The 20373-nt window shown below is 33.7% G+C and overlaps 2 protein-coding genes across 3 annotated transcripts; both read left to right on the top strand.

The window, feature by feature from the left end:
- Positions 1 to 417: 417 nt before the first annotated feature.
- Positions 418 to 4102, top strand: LOC123682898 (sepiapterin reductase-like). Of its 2 annotated transcripts, XM_045621712.1 has the most exons (3): positions 418 to 605; positions 1007 to 1289; positions 3963 to 4102. In XM_045621712.1, the coding sequence occupies exons 1-2, from the start codon at positions 446 to 448 to the stop codon at positions 1276 to 1278; spliced, it is 432 nt and encodes a 143-aa protein (XP_045477668.1). In that variant the 5' UTR covers positions 418 to 445; the 3' UTR covers positions 1279 to 1289; positions 3963 to 4102. The 2 variants fall into 2 exon arrangements, with proteins under 2 accessions (XP_045477668.1, XP_045477667.1); XM_045621711.1 differs by lacking the exon at positions 3963 to 4102 and having other exon boundaries at positions 467 to 605; positions 1170 to 2611.
- Positions 4103 to 13076: 8974 nt separating this feature from the next.
- On the top strand, positions 13077 to 15360 carry LOC123682899. The gene is made up of 4 exons (XM_045621713.1): positions 13077 to 13426; positions 13565 to 13909; positions 13987 to 14251; positions 14310 to 15360. The coding sequence occupies exons 1-4, from the start codon at positions 13362 to 13364 to the stop codon at positions 14457 to 14459; spliced, it is 825 nt and encodes a 274-aa protein (XP_045477669.1). The 5' UTR covers positions 13077 to 13361; the 3' UTR covers positions 14460 to 15360.
- Positions 15361 to 20373: the final 5013 nt, after the last annotated feature.

Raw genomic sequence — 20373 nt, forward strand, 5'->3', positions numbered from 1 at the left:
AAAAAATAGGAGACTAGAATTTGTTATTAAGTTTTAAATATTTGATCATATGTTTTTATTTAAGGGGTGTAGTAAGAAGGAATCCATGATTTTTCCAATAGATGGCTTTAGTTATCTGTATTTCGCGTTGTACGAGTCCGATCGGGATTAGTACATTGTACAGACATACTATGAAATAAAGCGTATTATTATTATGTTAAAAATTTTCTACATTATTTACCAATTTTTAAAATAAAATTTGCTTCTTTAACTCAATATTCCGAGAAAAAATTTCTAACGCTAATGTAAACCCATATGCAATCAGGGGCCAATCCATTCCTGTCCATGCACACCTCTGACTTCTGGGTCCGTGCACTCGTTCGGATATCTTCGGCAATTAAGCTGCGACTTCACAGCACTGCTCATTTTTTCGATGTTAGAATCTGTATTCCATAAATAAAAAAACATGGATCCTTGGAGTACTTGTCAGCAAGGAGACGTCACAAAATTTGAAACTTTATCTTTTAAATTCGAAGACGATTTTTCAATACCTATATCTCAAACTCTATCTCACGAAAGACTTATCTCAGCTTTACCCGATTCCGATCAATATTTAGCCACTTTAGGTGAGTAATAGGTTTTTTTTTTTTAATAAACATGCTACATATGAATAAATATATAATACAATTTCGAACAACATATTGATTGCTGTTGAACATCAGTTATTTTACCTAGAATTTCTGGCATAGTGATATGAGTAGAGCATTCATAATTTAGTTTTTGTGAATAAGTCTCGGTAATCATATTTAAATAATTTCGCTGAATTTGCACTATGAAAGCTCTGAAGATAAATTTGCAGTTTATTAAGTGATTTCTCACAGGTTTCTAGGTCAAGTTTTCCACACTAAACCAAATTGAAAAGAAATGCTGTGAAAAGTCACTTCACTTCTAAAAGTCATAATAATTGGACATAAATTCTTTTTTTTATACATTGATTTAAATCCTTTAAGCATAATCAATATTTCAGAATCGAAATTGAAGCAACTAAAAAGTGATTCCAATATAGTCGAACAACTTATAGCAAAACGTGAAGCTTGCATGCAACAACTTTTAGCTGGAGAGAACGTTTTCGCAGAAGAGATAGACTTGGATCAACCAGTAAATAACCTGAAAAATCTTTTATCTTCCAGACAAGCTCTGAATCAAGGAGAAATCGTTGATCTTCTTAAACACGATCAATTAGAAAACACTGAAGAAGTTCAAGATAGAAGGGATTCTCAAGAAATTCGTTCTCCTTAAAATATATAAGTGTAGGTAAAAATACTTTCAACATGACTTCTCTTGATTTCTCAAAAAAAAGTCTTATTTTTATAACTGGGGCATCCAGAGGTATTGGTAGAGCCCTAGCTATAGAGATGTCTCAATCGATTCATCCTCAGTCTGCTCTTGTTTTAATTGCTTCATCTGCTTCTGCTCTAGAGGAAACAAAATCCCTTGTCTTGCAAGTAGAAAGTACTTTGAATGTTGTTACATATCCTATTGATTTATCGGAGCCTTCAGATGATGTGTATGAAAAATTATTTGATGAAGTAATTAAAAAAGTTGATGTATCTAATTTGGATTACTCTATTTTCATTCATAATGCAGGAACAATTGGTTGTTTGAAGAAAACTGTAGATTTGAATGATGTTGAACTGTGGAGAAAATATTATGATTTGAATCTTATTTCTGCTATATCACTCAACTCGAAATTCATTTCTAAAACTAAAGGTTTAGCAAAAAAATTGTTCATAGTTAATATAACATCTTTATGTGGTAGAGTTCCTTTTGTGAACATGTCCATGTATGGATCATGTAAGGCAGCAAGGGAGCTATTTTTCAAGGTTTTAGCTGTTGAAGAAAGTAATTTAACAATTCTGAATTATTCTCCTGGTCCTGTTGCCACTGATATGTTTGAAACTATCATTGAAACGGCTGAAGATGATGGACTAAGAAAATCTTTCAAGGAGACTAAAAAAACTGATATCTTAACGCCCCAAAAAACTGTTAAAATGTTGTTGGATATCCTTAAAAAAGGAATTTTTGAGAGTGGGCAAACCATTGACTACTTTGACTTAGTCAAATCTACATAAAGTATTATTACTTTTTCCATAATTAATATTTTAAACGGTGAGTTCTGAAAATAATTCCAATCTAAATTTGAAACCAATCTACAATTACAAATTATGATAAAATTGCTGATTTTTGATTTGCACACATCTTCTAAATGTTAACAATTATTGATTTGTTATGAGATATTTTATTTATGTTAAGTTTTTTAAATTCAACCTATACAAATATTAGATTTTATAAAATTGTTTGAATTGAAACTAAGGAATTATTAGTGCACAATTAGAAATTTTTTCCAATTGTGGCTACCTTTTCTACTAATTGCCTACTAATAATTTAAACCTTGTATTTGATATTGTTGGATTGCAGTTTGCATGGTGTCAAGTCGAACAATATTACAATACAGTAACTTTTTATGTTCATAAATTGTAGAACCTAGGTGAATTTTTGATATGTGGGTTGTAAAAATAGAGGGTCAAGGGAATTGTTTAATGTAGAAATAATTGATATCAGTGCTTTTTTTTTTAAATTTCAGCATTCTTTTGAAAATGTCTAATGGTATAAAAGAATCGATTCTACAATAAGTGAACAAAGTATAAATTATAATTTGTCATTAAAAATTTTTTTAAAACTATTAAAAAATGAAATTATTATAATATGAAGTTAATTATAATATCTTTGGCATAATGATTATTATTATTAAACTAATCTTCAATAAACTAAACTTGAAAATTCGTAACTTTATTATTTCCTCATTCAGGATACCACATTTAATAAGTAATGTCAAACTTTCATTTCAAGATTCAAGTAAACAAACCAAATTAATATTAATATTAACAATGAAAATGTTCGAAAAATAATAAACCTCAATATGTTTCTCGAAATATTTGTTTAATCACAAATCTCGTTGAATCAATAATATACATGAAGTGTATAATGTTTGTTTGGTAAGAAGTCAAAATGATTACTTTCTCCATTATTTTCAGTTGCTTACCAGGCTCGAATATATTTTAATCAGTCATTGAGTTCAAATCTACACAATTATAGAATTTAAAATGATTCAAAAAAATAAGTGGGCATAGGGAAGTTATCTTAGTGAAGAACTTTTATTGAATTTAAATTCATACTTTGAAGTTATTGTTTTTTATTACTATATTATTATGGTTATTATGCTCTAATTGATATCTTAGATATACATTAATGACTACTATTATAAAATGTTTTTTTCATATCAGCCCTGAAAATAACCTAGTAATAAATCCAAAAATCCAATCAATCAGTTTTTCAATAAACCTTACACTACATGTTTTTTTCATGATATTACCCCTGAACACAACCTAGTAACAAATCTAAACATCCAATCAATTAGTTTTCCAAAAAACCTCAAGTATGAGGATGTTTAGATTTATTAATAGGTTGTTTTCAGGGCTAATATCATGAAAAAACATTTTTGAATAGTAGTCATGACTGTATATCTAAGATATCAATTAGAGCATAATAACCATTTGTAATATTTTTAATATTTATTGGATCATAGATAAGAACTAATATAATAGATAATAGATAGAAATAAATAAAATTTGAGAGAAAACTTAAGATTTGGATTCAGGATAAAATCTAAATGAGGATTTGTAGCAACAGAAAGAACTAGTTCATGTGAATAAAATTTTTGCTAAATCATTGCTATCAATCATTCTCAACAAGAAATTCATACAGATTTGATCCAGCTTAGAAGCTTTTGCAAATGCAGATATATCAGTGTCAACATTATTTTAGATTTATTGAAATCTTGTGTTTGGCATACTTTCCAGAACATTCTTCTGCTAGTAGCAGAAATTCACTGTGGCCTTTTAAAAAAAAAAAAATTATTTTAGATGGAGGAAACAATCGCTACATCTCCTTTAATGTTTCTTCTTAAACTGGCTTGGGATTGCAGATATCGTATTCCTCTCATTATTACCATTGGGTTCATGGCATTGGACATTAGGATGCAATTTGAATTGAATGTACAAACTAGGAGAATAAGACGAGTTAGTTTACCAACTAGTGGATCTTCGAATCAAGACGATACATCAGATAATCAAGATGCAGGTAATGAATTTGGAAGTTATACAGAGATACAGATATAGATGTTAAAACGACACACGTGACTTTTCCTGAAAAGAGTTTTTGTATGAAATTTTTTACAATTTTCTTTTTTGTTGATTATTGTTACTTCTTATGCACTATCATGTTATTGATCAATCATTTGCTTGAACATAATTTTATTTTGTTTCCTGAGGATAGTATTATCTATCAATATTTCAACTAGAAAAATATTGCGCTTTTCGACTCCACATTTTTGAATTTTCATTAGAGAATATTTTCCTAATTGAGAAATTAATGGCTTTATTATAGAATTGGATTACACATGGACAAGTGCAGATGATGCACTATCTAACACATCTGATTCAGAACGTGCTGTTTCTCCTGAAAACGCTCTTAATGGTCCTCTAGATGCTGGACCTTCTGGACATCAATATGTCTCTGCAAGGATTTCTAATTTTTAGATCTGATAAAGACTGTTATTCAATAAAATTGATAATGTACCCAAATGATATTTATTTGCGAATAATTGTGAATGGTGAATATGATTGATGTTGAGATAATGGGAAAGATGTTTTATTTCTAATGTTTAATCTAGCTAAATTTGAAATTGGATCTCTCTTATGAATGAACTAATTGTTAAATGGAAAGATTTTTTTTTAATATAATATTTTTATTGCTCATAATGGATCAGCTGTACTTTAAGATTATAAACCTGTGAATACAAATAGATGAATGTCTTACTTTTTTTAATATCTTTTAAATAACTTTATAACAATTATCTGAGTGTAAGACACCAGTGTAAAATAGTACCTATATCAATAAAAGATATCTGATTTGAAAAATGTGACCCTTCAGCAGTCCGCTCATGACTAGTGCAATATCTTTTTGTAGAAACTCACAGCCAAAATTTAGGCAAAGTATGGTGGTTAAGTGATGTTTCGTTGTTATTAGGCCAATTGAGAAGTCTCCGGTCTGATGCACAGATGGTGATGCTAGTATTAAATCCATATGATTTTTAGTTAGTACCAACCTTCAAATGATACGTGTCCAAATTTGACAGCAGTCCGACCATTAGTTTGTGAGTTATTGTGTTGTGTACTTTTGTTATTTGAAAAAAAAAAGAATTTCGTGTGCTGATGAAATATAGCTTTTTGAAGATAAAAAATACAGTTGAAGCAAAATCTTGGCTTGATGAAGAGTTTGCGGGGTCTGCACCAAAAAATCAACCATCATTGATTGGTATGCTAAGTTTAAAAGTGTTGAAATGAGCACCGAAGACGGCGAACGCAGTGGACGCCCAAAAGAGGCTGTCACCGACGAAAAAATAAAAAAAGATCACAAAATAATTTTGAATGACCGTGAAGTGAAGTTGATTGAAATAGCAGACATTGTGAAGATATGATCTGAACGTGTACATCGTATCATTCACTAATATTTGTACATGAGAAAGCTGTGTGCAAAATGAGTGACGCGCGAGCTCACAATCGATCAAAAGCAATAACGTGTTAATGATTCTGAGCAGTATTTGAAGCTGTTTAAACCTGAATTTTTGCGTCAATATGTGACAATGGATGAAACATGGCTCCAACATTTCACTCCGGAGTCCAATCGACAGTCAGCTGAGTGGACTGCACTCGATGAACCGAATCCAAAGCGAGGAAAAACACAACAGCCAGCTGGCAAGGTTATGACATCAGTCTTCTGGGATGCGCAAGGTATAAAATTCATTGATTAACTCCAAAAGGGCCAATCCATCAACAGCGATTATTACATAGCGTTATTGGATAGTTCAAAGAATGAAATCGTTAAAAAAGGCCCCATTTGAAGGAAAAAAGAGCGTTTCATCAAGACAATGCGCCGTGTTACAAATTAATGAAAACAATGACAAAGTTGCTTGAATTACTTCTACATCCACTGTATTCGTCAGATCTGGCCCCCAGCGACTTTTTCCTGTTCTCAGACCTCAAAAGAATGCTCGCTGGAAAGATATTTAGCGCCAATGGAGAAGTAATCGCCGAAACTGAGGCCTATTTTGAAGCGAAAGACAAATCGTACTACAAAAATGGTATCAAAAAGTTAGAAGATCGCTATAATCGCTGTATCGCTCTCGAAGGCAACTATGTTGAATAATAAAATCGAATTTTGACAAAAAAATGTGTTTTACTATGCTAGACCGCGTACTTTTAAATTGGCCTGTTAAGCTTGAGATTCAAGATTATTTCAAATAGAGTTGCGTGGAGCGACGTCCATCCATTTGGAGTGTTGAAGATAAGAACATACATGCTCAATAAATAATAATAATGAAAATGTAGTTTATTGTATCATAAACATTAATCGCAGAGGCTTTAGAGCCTGTACGCGATATACAAATAATACATTCATTATTACAGTAGCCAACATAAATATCTAGTGAAGAAAAATAAATGTAATTCAACAAATACAAAATAGAATTAATTAATTATATACTAAAACTATTGTACACCATGTACGAGTACCCACATTGGAATAGAAATCTCTAGACTCTAGAGATTTCTAAATGTTTCACTTCTAGATTAATCTTTAGTTTATCGGGGCATTAGGTATACTGTACAAAATTCATTTTTTTATTAAAGTTTTTCGGTTAGGATAATTCTAAAAATTGATGAATTTTGTCAGATTCTGTTTCGGTAGATCCACTCTAAAGCGGTAACAATCCAAAAAACTAATTCAACAACTGTGGTTAGCATGACGAAATGCTTTTTGGGATGATTTGAAATCCAACAGCTCCATTTCCGATTTACACATTAACTTAGTTCCTATGGAGTGGTTTTCCTCTATTTGGAAAGATGGAACGCTCGCTAATGTTCAGCTTTAAGTTGTGATGTTGAACATTTGGAACGATTGGATTTTGATCACATTTCATCGTTCCATTCACTCCATCTGAGAATCATCAGAATCAGAATCAGAAAAACATTTATTAAACATTAAAATATATACAATACACACAATATACATAATTGTTTTCATATTTTCTTATACAATGATAGTTCCTACATAAGATGTTTACCTATCTTTCTTTTTATGTGGTATTATATTACCTTACAATAGTTGAAATTTCATACAAGTCGAGTATTCTTTTATAAATTTAAGTTTTCGTTGTTTTTACAGGGAAATAAAATAAGAAAAAACCTGCTTTAATTTGTTCAATATAAATTATTGATGTGGGGTTTTAAGTTTTACCTTTCGGGGTTTTATGACTATTTTTTAGAATACTGTTTATATTCTTCGTAGAAAATTGGTAGGTGTTCATAGGGAAGAACATGCCGACCATTTCGATTCTTATCACAGAATCGAATTTTTGTTATCCGACTAACCGGATCGCTCACATAACAGGATTTTTCATAAAATTTGGAGGCTATGCCATCTATGTATTCCTTCAGAGTTTCAATTCCTGAGGCGTCATGGAGTGTTGTCACCCTTGTATACCTATTTTTCTTCAAAACCATCCTCAGTATTTGGTTTTGGAATTTTTGTAGTGGGCTTAATGGTGTAGGTTTTAAATGACACCAAGTAGGTGCTGCGTATGTAATAGAGAGTTATTGCAACGCACAAATAAGCGATCTTTTATTAAAGGATCCTGTAATAAAGGATCCTCTATCGTGGACGTTAAAAGTGAACTATTGCAAGGTGCTTTTAACGAAAGTCAGTAAAGTGACAGATCTTTAAATTTGACATATTTATATTTTGTCACCTTTATTTTGTATTCTGATAAATAAAATAATTCATTTGGTAAAAGTTCAAAATCGAAAATGAAAGAACAAATAGCGTTAGCAATTTTAGCTGGGACCATTATTGAGGAATTGATTTTTCATAATAGATACAGTTGGTGTAGAAAATATATCAAAACCAATTCAAACAAATCGACTAGTTGACTTGGAAAATTTTTAATACAAGTCTCGCAATCATTATCGAAGTTTATTTTTATAACTGCAAACTTCATTGTGGAAAATCATGGACACTTCTAAGATAATTTGAATGCACATAAGTGGCTTTATAGAAATAGTTATCAGCTCTAGTTATAGGTAAGCTATTAGCTTAATTGAAATTAAATTATTTATTATATTACCTTAATTCGTTTTTAGTCTACCAATTCGTAATATGGGAGGAGCTGTACCAAACTACTGGGGTTTTATCGATGGACATATTAGAGAAACTTGTTGACAAAGTATCATCACTATGTAAAATATCAGTCTACTTTATGTACTTGTTTGAATGGAAGTCAATCAGGTATTTCTTTTCATGTAAAACCACCAGTATTGGAAGATTATTTTGTTTAACAGAATTATGTTATGTATTTTTGTACCTTTTCCTACAATAATTTTAAAAAAGTGTACTTAACGTATAATTTTATAATAACATTACTGATAATTAATTAGGTTCTGCATTGTGATTTGCTTTTTTTATGCTATGTTGATCCAATATATAAAAAAGTACTTAGGTAACAAGTTTATTATTTTTCTTTCAAAACAATCCCATTGGTGTTTCTATATTACAGAATAAATTACTTATATTCAATATAAAAAAATAATATTCAGTATGCAGTAGCATTCTGTAACAATACTACATTATACATATAGGTAAATTCTTATTTCTAATAAAATTCAGGATTTATCAGTATTATTTTTAATTCTTTTAGTAGGATCAAATTAAATATGATGTTTTGTTGAGAATTTTATAAGTTCTTGAAAAATTCGTTATTGAGAGCACATTTTTTTCCTCGAATGAAATGGTTCCCACAGATGCCGAAAATCAAGAAATAAAATGCAAATTTCTCAAAAAGTTTACTTTGTTTACCTAAACAGCTACCAATATTTATAGGTTAGTTCTTGCTGCATAACGACGGCAAATATTCGGCATAAACAGATATCTGTCAAAATAAAGGATCCTTAAATAAAAGTTGGTCGCCTGTATTTAAATAAAGTAAGGGACGCCTGTATTTTAGATTTAGCAATCCTTAATATCTGACTCAGTGCGCATGCGTACATGTCAAAATAAGAGATCCTGTAATAAAAGATCGCTTATTTGTGCGTTGCAATAACTCTCTAATAATTGGGCGGATCAGTGCAGTATAAATCAGTTTCTTGTTTTCTGTATTTACTAAACTGTTTTTGTGCAACAGAGAATGTAGGGTCCTTTTAACGGCGTACGCTTTTCTTAATGTATTATCGATGTGTTTGTGGAAGTTTAATCTTGAATCTAGTGTTAATCCTAGATATTTCACAGACTCTTTCTGTTTGATGATGTGATTATTAAAAGTGAGAGGCGAAACTAAATTTCTATCATTAATTTTCCTACTGAAAACGATCATTTCGGTTTTATTTCCATTTACTTTAATTTTCCACCTAATATAGTAATCCATCAATATTCGTAAATGGTATTGTAATAATTTCGAAGCCACTATTGCACTGAAAGAATGAGCGTAAATCGCGGTATCATCCGCAAAAAGTGCAGTTTTCGTATTGGGAAATGGTGGGAGATCGTGTATATACAAGTTGAATAGTTTGGGCCCAAGGACGGAGCCTTGAGGTACACCTGCCGAAATTGTGATTGGATTTGATAATGTTTGGTTCAATTTGACCATGAATTTTCTCTCTAATAGATAAGAATTAATTAATTTTATGATGAATGTGGGGAGTTTAAGGTTGATCATTTTGTATAGTAGTCCTTGGATCCAAACTCGATCAAACGCTTTTTCTATGTCTAATAGTACCATCACTGTGTTCTGTTTTTTATTGAATGCATTGATGGTGTCGGTTATGATTCTTGCTAATTGGTGGGTTGAACTGTGCTTTTCTTTGAATCCGAATTGAAATGGGTCTCGCATTTCTGACCTCTCAAGCGTTTTTTTGAGTATGTTAAAAATTACTTTTTCTGTAAGTTTACTCAACATCGGCAACAAACTAATAGGCCTGTAGCTTAAAGGCGAGTGTTTGTCTTTACCTGCTTTATGAATAGGTATCACCATTGCGGTTTTCCATATTCTGGGCCAATAACTCAATTTTATGATAGCGTTCACTATATAGGTCAATTGTACCAAAGCTTTTTTAGAAAGATTTTTTATTAATTTGTTGTCGATGTCATCGAGTCCTGGGGATTTATTGGGTGGGAGGGTTTTAATTAGTTCTTGAAGATCTGAGGGATTTGTTAGGTATTTATTGGGTTCGGTGTTACTTTGGTTGGAATTCCGTAAAAAGTCAGACACGGTATTTTCTATGAGACGATCAGTATCAGAATGATCTAAATTGTGAATTTTTTCGAAGGTTTTGGCCATTAACTCGGCTTTCTGTCCGTCTGTGACAAAGAAATTTGAATCGTGATTCAATTGGGGTATGGTAGTATCTTTTTTCTTCAGAGTCTTTGTTACTTTCCACAAGGAACCGTCCGATGGATTGAGTTTTTGAAGTTTATTATTCCATTCTTGATTTTTATAAATTTGGATTTCTCTTTTTATCATTGCGGAAAGTGATTCAGAATTGATTTTTTCTAGGGGATCACGAAAGCGTTGCCAACGTTTGCGAGTTCTATTCCTAAGTCTAATTAAGTCAACAATATATGAGGGGAGTGATTCGGCGAATGGATAGATTCTTTTGGATTTTGTCGTACGGTTCCGTGCGTAAGTGAGACACTCTGAAAATTTCAATAGTTCTTGCTCTAAACATTCAGCAGAGTTAACGGCATTATTTATGACTATTTTTTCATTGAGAATTCTCCGAAATTCCTTCCAGTTTGTAGTTGAATAGTCAAAGATGTTTTTGGAAGTATTGTTACGAAAGTTTCCGAATATTTCAAACTTTATGACATTATGGTCTGAATTTAACTCAGGTAAAGATTCGAGTTCAGTAATACGGGTAAAGGATTTTGCTAATAAAATATCTATTGTTGAGGGAGTGGTGCTGTTATACGGAAATAGGGTAGGACTGGGTGAGTAATGTAGATTACAGTCTGGATTTTTTTCCAAGAATTTCAACAGGGTTCTTCCGTTTGTATTATTATTGAGATTTCCCCAAACACGATGTTTGGCATTTAGGTCTCCAATTACAAGAGTTTCTCTGTTATTTAAAAGACTTTCTAAGCAGGTTTCTCTGAATTTATTCGAAGGGCTATTATAAACACAAATTATTTTAGGACCATTTTCCACTTGTATACCTACATTCTCTATTGAACAACTAGTACTAGGTAAAATTTTATATGGAATTGAAGTATGTACGAGAATGGCAACACCTCCGTAGTGAGTATTATTTGAACGATCCATTCTAGCCACGTGGAAGCCTTTTATTTTAAAATTATCCGATGATGTTAACCTTGTTTCGTTTATAAGAAAAATTTTGATGGAATGTTGTTTTAAGAAATACGAAATTTCGTACTCCTTATCACGAACTCCGTTGGCGTTCCAGGAAGCTAAATTAAGTCTATGTGCTGGTTTACTAGTCATTATATGCTATCAAGAAAAGAATGAAAAGTTTGGAATTTTTCATAGCCAGATTCGCATCTAGCCAATTTTTCGTTTAAAGTTCTAATTTTTTGCAGAAAGTCTGAGATATTGATGAAGTTATTCAATTTGTTGAATTCATTTTTGAGTTCTGTAAATGTACCGAATTCACCTGTGGGTTGTTTTGGAATTTTGCGTTCTTCTATTTCTTTTGAACTATTTTGACGGATGTTCTCTTTCTCCTCCCGTCTTCTCAGGCGTTCCTCCCAAGGGTTCTCTTTCGGCAAAGGCGCTGGTATATATTTTTTTGGTTCTTCTTTCTTCTTGTTGGAGGTTTTGTGCAGTTTCTCCAAAAGGTTTATATATACCTCACACATTATGGAATTTGCTGGATGATCCCCACCGCAGTTCGCACATTTCGCAGGTGTGTCCATTGTTTTCGTACAGTCTTTCGTCAGATGTCCCTCTGCACATTTCAGACATTGATAGGATCTGAAACAATTTGAGGTAGCATGGCCCCAATTTTGACATCTCCTACACTGCGTGATCTTTCTGTTAGAGTAATGTCGTTCCCATGATACGACGGTGTAGTTGACAATCCTGACATGTTGTTTCAGGTATCGAAGTGTGGTTTTTTGGTCGGTTATGACCAAGTACGCTGGATTTCTGGTTCCTTTCATTTTGAAGATGTCTTTTATATTTAGGTTACTCTCCGACAGATCTGTTCTCAGGTCTTCAAGGTTTTGGTCATCGTTTAGGCCTCGTACGACGAATGCATGGGATTTTTTGTCTCTCCTGGTAAATGAGTGGAATTCCAGGTCGTCGGATAAGAAATATTTTTTTAAGTTGTTGAACGCCTCTTCGGTTTCCACAAAGACGTTCGATGTATTTTTCCCATATCGGATATGGAATTTTGTCTCTTCGCCAATAATTTTTTTGATTATTTTCACCGTTTCGGAGTGTTTTTCAAAAACCCCATCTACAACTATTGGGGGTATTCTCAATTTAGGTTTTGCTGTAGGGACTGACGGTTCGAGAATGTCGTTTCCTAGGGGTTCGAAACGATTCTTCAATGTTATGCGCGGGGGACTTGAAATTTCCATTGGTAGTGGCGGAAAAACTCCTCCTGGGTGCGTTTGGTTAGGATTCTCCTCATCGCGGAGTTTAACTTTTTTCCTCTTCGTAGGGCTCACACTCATTTTGTATTGGCTGGTTACGAAAAACTTAAACACTTAAGTCTTTGTTTCTTACTCACAACACTACACTTACGGCGCTGACACTAATTGAAGTCTAGGCAATAGAACCAAACTTTCAAATCACATTACTCACTGACACTATTAGGGATCATCAGTACCGCATAACCCTACCCAAGATCTCTGAGAATCATCATTCCATCATGGAGGGGCGGAAGGGTGATCCTGTTGCTATCTTAGATTATTTACACCAAGATAGAGCATAGTGAGAGAGAAAACGTGGCCGAAATAAGATAGCAATATGTTTATTATTTTCGTCAAAATCAAAACACATTCCCGCAGCTCCCTATTGGTGGCTTTCTACCACGTGACCTGGACGTGCGAATGAATTTCATTATGGCCGCCTTCTTTGACAGCTGATGCTTAGGTGCAACAAGTTCAAACTCATCGTTTTGAGTTAACCAAGTGATTTTTGTAGTGAAAACGAGGTTGGACAATAATTATTTGCTGTATTAAGCTGAAAAATGGTTAATTCCTGTGTGATATGTAAAAAAAGCACCAGTAAAGACTGCGGGCGATCCATACATCGGTAAGTAAACACAACAAATAATAATTTACCATAGGCGTAGCTAGGAATACCTAGCTCTCAATATAAGCATATTGTAAACTTATTTTAAAATTTGATTTGGATAATATGAACATCTAAATATAATATTTCTAATTTCAGTTCCAGTAGCACATCTCCAGATGAAAGGCCTGTGACTCCAGAACCATTAGATACTAATAAGCTAGGTAGTGTCAGGGAATCCTCAAAACTGAGTAATTCTGAACTATCCAGAACTTTAACAGCTAGTGATTTGTCTGCTACACTGACTACTTCAGATTTATCTGCTACATTGACTGCTTCAGATTTATCTGATACATTAACCGCTTCAGATTTATCTGCTTTTTTGACCGATACAGAATCCTCTGGTGCTTTGACAGTTTCAGAATTGTCCGGTACTATGACAGCTTCAGAATCGTCAAGCAACTTGGTATCCTCGGAAGTATTAACAGTAGCACATCCAACTACGTAAGTTTTACTTAATTTTATATTTATAATATTGCAAAATATATTCTGGTTCATTATATAAAACCTTCTTATTTCAGTTCTGAAGCTAAAAGTTCTGTACCAAGACCAAGAAAAAGAAAATGTTTTGTTGGTGATGTAAGGGATGAAGATTTCAGGACACCAAAACAAGGAAAATTTGCCTTCTCCCTTGCTAAACGAAAAATTGCAGAACAGAAAAAGAAACTGAAAGCATTGAGGATGAAGAACAGAAGACTGCAACAGAAAATTTCAGATATTTCAGGACTACTGAATAATTTGAGGGAAATGAACCTTATATCCGATAATGCTCAAGATTATATAGAGGTAAGTAAGATTCAGCTTTGCATATATTTGTGGAATGTAATTATTTTCAATATTTCAGGCATCGTTACCAGGTCCTAGTAGAGATATGGTAAATAGACTCATAAGGGGATCAAAAAATCAGAAATTTACACCTTCTCTACGAGCATTTGCCCTATCAAGGCATCCAAATTTGTCATTAAGATATGCACACAAGCAGAAAAAACAATAAGATATATGATTTCTAACAACCCTAATATTTTGAGTACAAAGTCTGAAAATTTAATCAATAAGTTGATTCATAATTGTATTGTCTGTTTACCAGATGATGTTTTGAATGCATTTGGCAATCATGTATTTGATGAAGGGTTTCTAGAAAGTCATGAATTGCCTTTGATAAAACTGATATTGAAAAGATATTTCACTATAAGAATTCACCACGAGACAAGAAAAATGAGCGATCAAGTGGTGAATCGAGTAAGAAGCATGCTCACACATCTGATTTTGTATCAGAATCAATAAGTTTTTTTTTTATCTTTACAATTGTTAGTTTTAAGTTTTAGGGTGATCAGGGTGTATAAAACACTCTTTTTTGATTGTGTACTTTTCGATCCTGTTTGGATTCAATTACCAAGGACTATAGCAGTAGTAGATATGGATTCTTAGTTATTTTATTATAAACATTTCTGAAGAATCGATTATCAGTATATTTTAGTTACCTATCGTATTTCTTCAAATCATTATTGTAAAAATCATTTATTTTATGTTACATGTTATTTTTTATGGAAGTTATTAATACATCCTTGCTTGATAATCAATCCTGATTATGCAGGCTTTCAAGTTTCAATTGCTATTCCACTATAAATACTGATTCTCCGTCCATTCCATTGCAAAACTCACAAAATTCCAATCATCTATCTTATATAGTGGAACAAAACTATACATTCATAATATCATTTGCTCTCAAAGGTGCAGGTAATGGATGGACAAGGTTTCAGTAAGTAAGTAAGGCCTATTACAGCATTAATGAGAACTGATATGATTATACTTCACACTTGATGTAAAACTGACCTATCTAATACATTTTCATGTCGAACTGGATCAATAAATTTATTGTTATTTTTGTTATTCAATTTAACATAGTATTCAGGTGTAATACCCTTAAATTTCAAACCTTTGCAGTCAAATGAGCTCCATTTGTAATAACATGGTGGTCCCCAATAAAAATCTGGACTCACCTCAGAACAAGATATCAAGCTGTGTTAAAATCCAAATTTAGATACAGCATCATCTTGTATGGTAATAACCTACCATGCAGCCTTATTGAAAAGTGACCTGAATAGATGTATTCGATATAATAGGATTGTTAATAAAATCATTGATAATGATATAACATTCAATTGTATAGGTATTTGTAATTATTAAAACCAGAACAACAATATTTGAATATCATATTTGCTATTTCAAATCTCTTTTCATATTGAATATTTTTTCGAATCGAAAATATGCCTGCACTATAAAAATTCTGCGTATAACAATGATTTAGAATAAGATGAAAACATCGGGAAGGTTAACAAAATTCATAAAAATAATGACATTAATTATGCATCCAATGAAATAATAATTAAAGATTCGATAACCTTTGAAGGATTTATTTCTATTCTTAACAAATTTTTAGATCCACGCCACTGACTTCTATTTACGACAACACACTTTGTTTGTAAACAAACAGTGTTTATTATGGGAACAAAACATTCAGTTCATCTAGTAAGGGATTGCTCCATCTTGTTGTAAATAATCTAAGGTTGCTATGCGGTGGCCCTTATAAACCCGCCTGTGCCGCACTAGAGTGTAGTGCGAAACCCATAATGCCATCTATAGTTGCGTTAATTGAATAATAAAAAAATTGCATAATTATCTGCACCTGTTTTTTACTTCCCTTATTCGTCTTTCGCTGTGTATTACTTGTATCACAGTAGAAGGACCTCAACCCACAATTTATTCGTTATTATAAGGGGATACAGAGAGATACACCCAAGACAAATTCTGGATGTTCGAATCCTTACATCTGCCAATATTGGTTCAGACCATGGGCTGGTACTATGCAAGTTAAATCTGGATCTTGCACGCAAACGGACGGTTCATAAAAAAATTGAGGAACTGCGCATTTAGAAGATTGATGATCCAACAAATAAACAGTTATACGCGTCCAGACTAACACAAAGACTTCAGGAGGGAAACAATGACTATCGGGAAGTAGATGAAGAGTGGAGAGAGCTCAAGAACGCTATGTTGATAACAGCAGAGGAGGTGATAGGAAATAGAACTACTTGTACTGCCGGCAAAATGGACAGAGCTCCTTGGTTTGATGAAAGAGTTGGAACACTAGCATGAGAAAAGAAACAAGCATTTCTACAATATAAGAAGAACCCAACATCAGAAGAATATGCAACCTACAAAGTAATCAGGAACCGTACCAATCAATCAATCAGAAAAATCGGAGAGACCCACTATGGGAACAGTATGTTAAAGACAAAGAGCACAATTTATATGGAGTTCAAAGAAATATCTGGAAAATATTACGAAATCAGAAGATAGAAATAACAGAATACTTACAAATAAAATCAATAAAAAGCAGACAACGGTATAAATATTTCAGTGAGCTATACAGACTACAGAAGGAAAATTTAAGGGAAGTAGTGCGAGAATGGCAGAACAAGAATACTGCAGAATGGACTAGTTTAGTGATGTTGATAATACTATATTTGACACAATAGAATTAAAATATAGAGCAAAACTGATAAATTAGTGAAAAATTTTTGAAAATCCATCAATAAATGACTGAGAAATAGATTATTTGCATTTACGTATTTTAGCGCGGAACGTCTTTGGTCTCCTACTCGTCTGTGACGTCACGCCACTTGCCTGTGATCGCTACACCATAAATTACGTTTAAATACTTAGCCGCGCCAAGGCTCTCGCGCCGTTTGTAGTTGTACAGTGTAGTTTTAACTCGAGTTTTGTTTTTATGTCACCATAATGGAAGAAGGCTTCGTGAAAGGGCAAAGTGACAATTTGCCTGAAAAAGATATATTCGCAGTGATGGAGTTTTTTTCTTCAAATCTATCTTATGTCAGTGCTGAAATAAAAGGAGTTAAACTTTTCAAGTAAGTATCTACTTTTGAGTTTGCTTCATCATGGTTCAACTTATAACGATGCTTTATTTAAAAAACGTTTCAAAAACAATTATGACAGGCATTCAAGTGAAAGGAACCTTTTTGTGTAATTTTTTTTTCTCTCCAGATCATCTGTATCATATTTCGCTCTTCAAGCACTTTTACCTTGTTCTCTTCTTTAAAAAAAAAATATTTTTCTGTGAGTTTATAGGCATTGCCTAAACTTTAATCTTTGTTTGATAATAATAATAATAATAAAGGGTAGCGGTAGGTGAATCTCTAGCGATTCACCTATCAGGAGAGTTGAATCGACTCCTGCTCACCGCAGATTCCAGGAGCTCTCTGACCCGGGAAGCTGAAACCTGTCGAAGGGTCCCTGTCCAGGGTAACGGACGAAGCCGTGTGGAAAGCAGCTCAAGAATTCTCCCACCGTAGCTCTGCGGATCGTAAAAAGCGATCAAAGGCCGTCTCCCCCACGACACGGAGGAACCCATGAATGATGGTGAATTTAAGGAATAGGAATATAGAGCCGCTGCCTGAGGTTCGTCAGGGCGTGTCTGGAGCCGGCGCTGGACATGACAGTATGCGGGACGTCGGTGACAGAGTGCTAAGGAGACGGGCGTCTGTCGAACAAAATGCTACGCCTCCACAATCTCAACATTCTAGGAGAAGAATAACACGAGTTTCTCCGACCGCTGAAGGTGCTGCGCAGGATCCCCAACCAGCACTCACCCAAGCAGGTCTACCAAGAAGACGCATGAAATGGACAAGTTCGATAAATGAAACGATCATGCGCATATATTATGAAGTGACTAATATGGAACAGGATAAAATAGGCTATCGTCAAAAATTATTTGCAGAATTCCACAGAAACTATCCCGAACTTCAAGTTTCTGAGCAAAGAGTAGCCGACCAATACCGGGTCATATTGAGAAATAAACTTGTACCCGATGAGAGACTTAACACCATAAAAAATGAAGTCCAACTGAGGCTACAGAATAGGAACCTCACTAACAACGAAACGACAATTGAAGAAAACCACGATTGTGCTGAAAACCAACACAACATCAATGCACAAATGAACTCTGAGGAACAAAACAACGCAGATGTGTTAGCAATAAGTGGTGCTCAACGACGGAATATATATGCTGCACCCGTCGTTAATCCAGAAGAAGACCAAAGAGAACTACTGGAGCGATTATTTGCCACAATGAATAGATGCGTTATAGATTTTGAGGGCACAGATCCATTGAGACGACAAGATTGAGGACATCTAAGAAACTATCTCATCTTCTGGTCATGACCAACAAGGAGATTATACCCAAGTATCTTTATGACTACCATGATCTCGAATCATTACACCTCATCATATACTGTGCAGCATTTTCAATAGCAACAGTGCTAGGTGTGAAGCCAAAACCTAAAAGTCAGCAACCAGTCAGAGAAAAACAACAAAATAAACCACATTGGCAAAAAAGGCTAGAAGACAAAGTTCATAGCATCCGCCAAGAAATTGGGAGGCTCACCCAATTTGCAAAAGGTTCGCCGTCTAGAAGATTACAAAAAATGGTGAATATAATAATGGATCGTCACCGGCAACATACAACGTATGATCCAAACAATGAAAATGCTCAACAAATTTTAGACACACTGAAACAAAAACTTAGTGTGTACTCCGAAAGACTCAGAAGATACAATGAGAGCTATAGAAGAAAACAGGATAATATGATTTTTGAAAATTCCGAAAGAAAATTCTACAGAATGTTAAACAATAATATGTCAGCAACACCAGGAAGTTATCCAATCGTCGAGGATATTGAGAATTTTTGGACAGATCAACTGGCTACACCAACCCCCTACAACTCCCAGGCTGATTGGATAAGAAATGAAGAGAAATCCTGTGAGACAATGGAACAAATGCCGCATAACGCAGTTTCTATAGAAGAATTCCATGAAATATTGAAAAACACACACAATTGGAAATCACCCGGCCCAGATGGAATCCACAACTTTTGGTTGAAAAAATTTTGGTGTATACACGGCAGGCTAGTTGAAACCATAAATGATGTTATAAGTAATCCAACGGAAATGCCCAAATTTTTAACAACAGGGACCACTTACCTCTTACCGAAGGATATGCAACACACAGCGGATCCATCAAAATACAGACCAATTACATGTCTACCAACAATATATAAAATCATCACATCATGTATAGCATCTCGTATCTACAAACATTGCGAGACTATAAGAAGGCCTTCGACTCTATTCCACATGGGTGGCTGACAAAAATTTTGGAAATATACAAGATCGATCCAATTACAATAAACTTTCTGAAGTATGCAATGTGCAACTGGAGAACGAATATCGAACTCTCTACAGCGAACATAACTACTAAAGATATTCCAATAAAAAGGGGAATTTTCCAAGGAGATTCGTTGAGTCCCTTATGGTTCTGCTTGGCGCTGAACCCCCTTTCTAAACAACTGAATGCTACTGAAAAAGGTTTCAATGTGAAAGGAAACAGAAATAATATTGCACTCAATCATTTGCTATACATGGATGACCTCAAACTTATAACAGGCAACAAAAACCACTTGCAAATTATGGTCAAACTGGTGGAAAATTTTTCGGAAGACGTGGGGATGAAATTCGGATTGGACAAGTGTCGTACTATTAGCGTAGTGCGTGGAAAAATCCAAGATGAACCGATAGCTCTCTCCAATGGACAGGAGATAGAAGCAATGAAATCGGACGATCTTTATAAATACCTAGGAATGAAACAAAACCGACGAATAAACCATCAAAGAATGAAGGAAGATTTAACAACTGAGTTCATTAGGAGAATCAACAAAATTTTGAAAACAAACCTCAACAGCAAGAACATGAGGAGAGCTATCAATACATATGCATGTTCAATTCTTACATACTCTTTCGGTATCATTCCATGGACCAAAACAGATATGGAAA

Source organism: Harmonia axyridis, chromosome 6 (genome assembly GCF_914767665.1).
Source record: "Harmonia axyridis chromosome 6, icHarAxyr1.1, whole genome shotgun sequence".
Taxonomy (NCBI): Eukaryota; Metazoa; Arthropoda; class Insecta; order Coleoptera; family Coccinellidae; genus Harmonia; species Harmonia axyridis.